General features: G+C 43.5%; 1 protein-coding gene across 1 annotated transcript; it reads left to right on the plus strand.

The window, feature by feature from the left end:
- Nucleotides 1–4105: 4105 nt before the first annotated feature.
- C8R40DRAFT_1043005 (fungal-specific transcription factor domain-containing protein) lies at nucleotides 4106–4529 on the plus strand (the record flags this gene model as incomplete). The annotated part of the gene is made up of 2 exons (XM_046224133.1): nucleotides 4106–4299; nucleotides 4352–4529. Coding segments are annotated over 2 exons (372 nt in total), but the record flags the coding sequence as incomplete, so codon positions are not given.
- Between the last annotated feature and the right edge of the window lie 2673 nt (nucleotides 4530–7202).

Consider the following 7202-nt stretch of genomic DNA (forward strand, 5'->3'; position numbering starts at 1 on the left):
CAGCGCCTGGTTGCACAATTTCTAATGCAAGGGTTGCTGAGATTCAGACATTTCAGTCCCGGAATGTCAGAAAAAGTTCCTTCCAATCAATTTCTAGGTTGTGCATGCGTAGTCATGGTATCCTAGAACAATGGGAGCTGTGCGATGTATCAAGTCACCAAAAACTTGACCTTGTGAATTGTTCCATTTGCAAAGCTGATCTGGTCAATGTAGACCTGAGTTATAAAACTTGCGGAGGTAGGTTGCCCATGGAACAGTTCCAGAAGGATGCTATTTGTTAAGACAATGAAGTTTTCAAGGTGTCACTTAACGACAGTTTTATCTATGAAGCATCTGGTAGCTTCACTTGCTCTTCTTCTTCTTGACTTCTGTCCTCATAGTTTTCCTCACCCTCTCAAGTCGCTGAAGCCTTTTGCTATCCCTCCTTCCAGCTGGGCCTGTTATAGAATCTCCCTGTTGTTGATGGTTTTGGGTTGGAAGTCCAAACATAACGTCAGCTAGGTGACATGCTATGTGCAATGGGGACTTGTAGGGAGCTTTGGGCGCTAACTCCAATCCAGGAAAGTGACTTAGCCATTCCTGCAGTATGTTAAGATTATTGACACCATGAAGCCATGCCAGAGGCCACAAGGTGTCTAAAGGCAGAGGGTCGAATGGGATAGTGGTAAAATTATTAACAACACTGCCATTATGCCGGAGTAGTGGAGGAGTGGTCTGCAGCATTAGGCCGTGACCTCTGAGTGAATAGCACAAAGGAGAATACATTCCATACCTGTGCCCTTGCAAGCCCTATTAAAGACTGCAGCACTGACCAGTGCAATGTCAACCTCAGGAGTTTCCAGTTGAGCAGCAAACTTGTTTGCTAGCCGGCTCCATGAGCCGGCTGGTACGAGTTCAGTTCCAAGGCAATCCTCCTAAGGATCTGCAAGTGCATAAATTACAGTTATTGTGCAGAGGCAGAGTGCTTATAAAAGAACAAAGCATGAATGATGCAACTGTTTTTCTACATAAACACCCAATACTTGATATAAGCAAATTAGAGAGATTAAATTAAATATAGAAGGACCAAAGGTGCACTTTGTACCCAAGCAGACAGAGCATGGTAGTATTGAAGTGGATCCATTGGCACCCAATCGAAAAAGGACATTGGATTTATAGGAAAGCATGGTTTAGGGGAAGCAGTTTCTTGGTTCAGGTATATAGAAGTGGAAGAAGCCCAGAGGGCAGGGAGATTGTCAACTGAAACAGAGTCACACTGTCAAGTCAAATGGCAGTTAGTTGACTTCAAGGGAAAATAATGAAAATAATTTAGAATTAATGAGAAAAAAAACCATAAAAACCATATAAAAGAGAAAGGAGAAGACAAATTATCAGGTAAACGTACGAAGGAGAAATAGGAAGTAAGTTCAATGAGAAGAGCACTTGTCATCAAGAGGCAAGTTAAATCCAAATCAATTCTCTTACCCCGCCATCAATGAAAAGGAAAGGCCAGTGGTGGTTCGTGGACTGCAAGAGCAAGTTTCTACAAATCGTAGGATAGGAAGGTGAAACGTGGCTCAGGCTAGTAAATTATAAAAGGGAAGAATTTCTCACCCTTAAGCGGTCACAGTGGCTGTGCAATTTTTTTTTTGAGCGTATAGAACAAATTCCATAAATGGAACTCATAATTGAGAGACCGTAGGATAAGAATAGATGGATTCAAAAGGGAATTTGGACAAAAGGGGCTTGGCTCATTTCGACCGACAGTGGTAGCGAGAGCAAGAGCAAAGTGAATCCCCAGGAGGGGTTTCCAGAATTGTTAGTGAAACCAATAGTGAAGATTCTGGTAACAGAACAACAACCTTTGCATCAACAATGTTGGTGGCGGAAGGCACAGACATCGGTGGAGAATCAAAGTGTGAAGTGCTATGGAACATAATGTTTCGAGAAGCCCAGTCAATCAACAGATCGTAGTGCGATAAGAAACTGAAACCTAATACTGCTTTACTAGATGAATCTAAATGTGTAACATAAAAGGGTAAACATAATGGGTATTAATAAAAGAGTCAATAGAACCAGAATCAACAAGAGTAAGAAATTTGAGAAAAGCAGAGATAGGTTCAGCCAAATCGGACAAAGGAAATTCAGTAGTTCAAGATATTAGAAGAGATCATTCAATAGAAGAAAGAGTGGATGCATTGAGATATAACTCTTCAGGTGAGGTATGAACCTGATCAATGCAGTTCCCATTTTGTACCATCGAAGAAGAGCTGCAGATTAGGTTTCCAATTCCTCTTCCATAACAATCAGCGTTGCGTCGGAGGTTTCTTCAACTTCAGCAGCACGATCTTTTGATTCTCGGGCCTTTCACTTGTTGCAGTCAGCAATCTGATGCTTACCACCGCAGAAGAGACAAAGATTGTTCTTCATTCTTGTTTCCCTCTAGGAGGGAAAAGCTTTCTCATCTGCACTGAGATGATTAAACGCAGGGCGCTGATTGCCAGTTGAATCAAAATTCAAAAAGTTATGAGGTTTACCAGAGTTGTTTGATTTACCTCCATTGAAGGTCTAGGCTTCAGCGTGAATGAGTACTGAAGAGCTCAATGGCGGAGAGTTGTTCTGTTGGTTAGTAGAACCTGCTTTGAAGTCCGACGAACCCTTGTTTGGGTTCCAAGCAATAAAAGGCTTACCAGCTTCACACTTCTTAGTTTCTTTGTGCTTCCAATAACAGTTGTCAATATGAAGAACTTCTTGACAATAATTGGCAAGCATTGCTGGCTCAGGTACATGCACCATTTCGTCCATAAGCCCATTTCAGGGCAGCCAAATCCCAGTTGGTACTAGCAGCCAGGGTGTTGAACCGGATGTTGTATTTCCGGATGTTTTCGGTTTCCTTTATCTTCAGGTTACTGAAAGAATCTTTGGCATTGTAAATGCCAAAGTTGTCCTGTAGCTCTTGTAACTTCGATTTGGACACTGGTGATCACGATGATCAAGACCCTCCGGTCGACCCCGACGATCCGGGCGCCGACAACAATAATGACAATCTGGATGATGACTCCGGCGGTTTACCGCGTGGTGAGCCTGGTGACCCCAGTGGACCTGGTGGTCCTGGTGGTCCCGGTGGTCCCGGCGGTCCTGGTGGACCTAGTGGACCCCGTTCCCCAATCTCTCCTGACATCCCCAACGAGCAACGTGCTATGTTGGAACTCCTCTCGGGATTCAAGGGCTCCATTGAGACCCTTGGTACCATCCTCGCCACTCTCGGCCGTCCCTCTGACAGCTCTGAATCCAAGAGCAAGGTCAAGGAGCCAGAGGTATTCGACGGTTCAGATCCCCGAAAACTTAAAACGTTCTTCATCAATCTTGCCCTGGTCTTCAATGACCGTCCAAAGTATTTCACCGACCAACGGAAGGTGAACTACACTCTTTCCTATCTCAGTGGGTCAGCCAAAGAGTGGTTTGTCCCTGATATCTTCGACCCGGATCTCGACTCGCTGCCGGCCTGGACATCCTCCTTCAAGGCCCTTGTAAAGGAGCTCCAGGATAATTTCGGCGTTTACGACGCCCAAGGCGAGGCCGAAGATTCTCTCGGTAATCTGAAGATGAAGGAAACCGAGAACATCCGGAAATACAACATCCGGTTCAACACCCTGGCTGCTAGTACCAACTGGGATTCTGCTGCCCTGAAATGGGCTTATGGACGAGGCTTAGCTGAACGCATCAACGACGAAATGGCGCGTTTGCCCGAGCCGGCGACGCTCGCCGATTATCGTCAGGAAGTTCTTCGTATTGACAATCGTTATTGGAAACGCGAGGAAACTAGAAGGCGTGAGGCTGGTAAGCCTTTTGTTACTCGGAACCCGAAGAAGGGTTCCTCGGACTTTAAAACTGGTTCTACTAACCAGCAAAACAACTCTCAGCCATCTGGCTCTTCAGCGCCATTCACGACGAAGCCTAAACCCTTCTCTGGTAGTAAGCCTAACAACAATGGTAAGCCCCAGAACTCTTCGAATTCCGGCCAATCTGGCGGTCAGCGCCCCGCTTTCAACCATCTTGGTGCGGATGGTAAAGTCCTTCCCTCCGAGAAGGAAAGAATCTCGAAGTCTGCGCTATAGCCAGCAAATTTTATCTCGAAAAGCCGGAATTACATCCTCGGCTCACCGAACTATCCAAAAAACTTGCCTTTAGTGTTCCAGCCAAAGGATACAAATCGGTGGAGATAGTCCAGGCATACTTGCTACTCACAATGTGGGGTGTGGGAGCTGTGGAGCGCTACGAACAGGACAAGACATGGCTTTTGCTAGGTATGGCTATCAGGTCTGTTTCTTTCATGCATCTCGTGATAAATCATTACTCAAAATCAACTTAGAATTGCCACAGACCTTAACCTTCATCGCAAAACCGCGGTCAATAGTCAAGATACTCAAGAAGGACACGCTCGTGACATCGAGGTACATAATCGGGAACGGACATGGATTTTATGTTTCTGTTTGGACAGAAGCCATAGCGCGTTATTGGGGAAACCTCATACTATCAAGGAAGAGTGAGTAGATGTGTTACATTCTCGTTGAACCTCCTCATGACGAGTCGCAGTTTCATCATTCGCAATGCGGACGTCTGGTGCAAATCTCATTACACCTGATAATGAAAAATCGACAGGTGAAAATGATTTAAAGGGAAATTTTCATTCCTCGATGAGTTGAGTAGCGACCAAGGAGAGGATGAATACGCTATAAGCTTCCACTTTGATGAAAAGCAAAACATCGTATTAGATGGATACAAACGATGTGAACAAGAAACGTTCTCTAAGAAGGAGCTTTCTGAAGCATATGTTCTTGCATCTAGGGAACATTTGAAATCTCAAGATGATCAAGCTGAAGAAATAATCGATTGTTACCTTAATCAAAAGACGATTGGGGATAAACAAGTATTCTGTGTATGGAGAGATGGTGTTTTAGGCGAATTTGACGAACAATTGAATAATGACCAATTCAATTTAACTCCTATAAAGTCGTTCTTCCTTCAAAATGGAAGGATCAAGCCTAAACCCGTACGAAAGAAAGTTCAGAAGAGGCGATTTGTCAAACCTATACTACAAAATTTTAGTTTGGGGGAGAATTGCGATAAATCTGAATCCACAGAAACCACACAGAATCAATGTAATAATGAAAATACCTCTGAAACAATCAGAGATGATAATTGGAATAAACCTAGAAACTCTCAAAGAACTAGGAAGAGAATGGTTCAATATGAAATACTCAAAAGAGGAACTGAATCATTCCAAAGATCCCAACCGAGTTTTGAGAAAGTAAGATATGAGTCGAGGCAACGAAGAAAAGGAAAGGCCCAGGACTCGAAGGACAAGAAGGAGAATGTTCAGGCAGATGTAGTGACTGAACCTCCAACAAACAAACTTGAAGAACGTATTAAATTGAATCAGCAGGATAGATCTCCTATCAATTTAATAGATGAAACGAATAAACAAGTAGATAATGAAGTCATAGGAGTCAAGAAACCAATCAACTTGAATACAGAAGAAGTGTTTACGAAGTATAAATCAGTTGATAAAAAGGTTAACCCTATAAAGGCAACGTTACCAGATGAATTTCGAATTGAAAGACACATTCATGGTGATCTGTTATTGGAATTACCTGAATTGTCGAAACATCCTAAACCGTTTGTTCCTACGGGAAGATATACGGAAGAGAGGAAAGAGATTATAGACAAGAATCATCCTGAAGGATTTTTGTGGGAACAAGAAAGAGATCTTATGCACGAAATGATGTGTAAACAGGAAGCAGGTTTTGCTTGGGAACCAAGTGAAGCTGGGACCTTTAAAAATGAATTCTTTCCACCTGTGAAAGTACCTGTAATTCCACATGAACCGTGGGTTGAAAGGAATATACCTATTCCGCCAGGTATCTTCGAGGATGTGTGCAAAATAATTAAAAGTAAAATTGACTCAGGAATATACGAACCATTGAATGCTAGTTATCGTTCGAAATGGTTCTGTGTCATTAAGAAAGATGGCAAGAGTCTACGATTAGTACATAGTTTGGAACCTTTGAATAAGGTTACCATCCAACACTCGGGTGTACCTCCTGCAACTGCAGATCTAGCAAGATCCTTCAGTGGAAGATCTTGTGGAGGAACCTTAGATTTATATGTTGGATATGATGAACGAGAATTAGATCAATTGTCTAGAGACATGATGACGTTTTAAACACCGTATGGACCACATAGGTTAGTAAAACTACCTATGGGGTGGACGAATTCTGTACCTATATTTCACGATGATGTGACATATATTCTACGAGATGAAATACCACAGGTAACAATTCCTTACATTGATGATGTACCTGTAAAGGGACCATGTTAAGATCATGTGCACCGTGTAACCGTGCCAAAGCTACAAGGTGCCTAAGTGCGGAAGACGAATGGGACAGTAGTGAAGTTATTAACAACACCGCCGTTACGCCGTTAGTCCCCGGAGAGCGAGAGTAGATAGAGAGGAGCTAAGTAGCAGCCAGGTCGGAGCGGCGGTATCGCCGGTGACGAGGAGCGAACCAGAGGACGTCTAAGTCCTAAGGTTATAGTGTAGAGAACTTCAAGGCGTTGAGCCTGAAGACTTAGAGAAGAGTTAAGTTGAGAAGGGAGATCTAAGTTGATCTAAGTTGATAATTAAACTGAGGAACTACAGTAGCGTACAGGCAATATTTATATCTACGGAACGGCGCATCGGTGCGGAGCGCTAGACTAACTACTAGGAGCTATACGAGTAGTACCTGCAGGGTAGAGTAAAAGACAATAAGGAGAGACTAGCACGAAAGAGTAAAAGACAATAATGAGAGACTAGAACGAAAGGATATGTGTAGCGAGAAAGAACAATAGGAAGAGATTACAATAAGAGCAGATCTTCGGAATACCGAGCGGCGGAATGGAGGCCCGTGGCATGGACTTGACAGTATCCCCCTCTTAGGCTTGAGCCCTCGAAAGCCATTAATACCGGTAGTTGGTTAGTCACCAAGGAAAAAATTTTAAAGGCCGTCAGGATCGGGGATTTGGCCTATCAGTCAGCAGGAAAATTTTCGAAAGCCGTTAGTACCGGGAAATGGCGTTAGTCATCAGTGAAAATTTTCGGTTCACCGTACACCAAGTACAATTCGAAGGAAAATTTTCGCTGGTCCGTGCGCAGTTTTGCCGTATAAAAGGCCCAGAGT

Source organism: Lentinula edodes (assembly GCF_021015755.1).
Source record: "Lentinula edodes strain Le(Bin) 0899 ss11 chromosome Unknown C8R40scaffold_14, whole genome shotgun sequence".
Classification (NCBI taxonomy): domain Eukaryota; kingdom Fungi; phylum Basidiomycota; class Agaricomycetes; order Agaricales; family Omphalotaceae; genus Lentinula; species Lentinula edodes.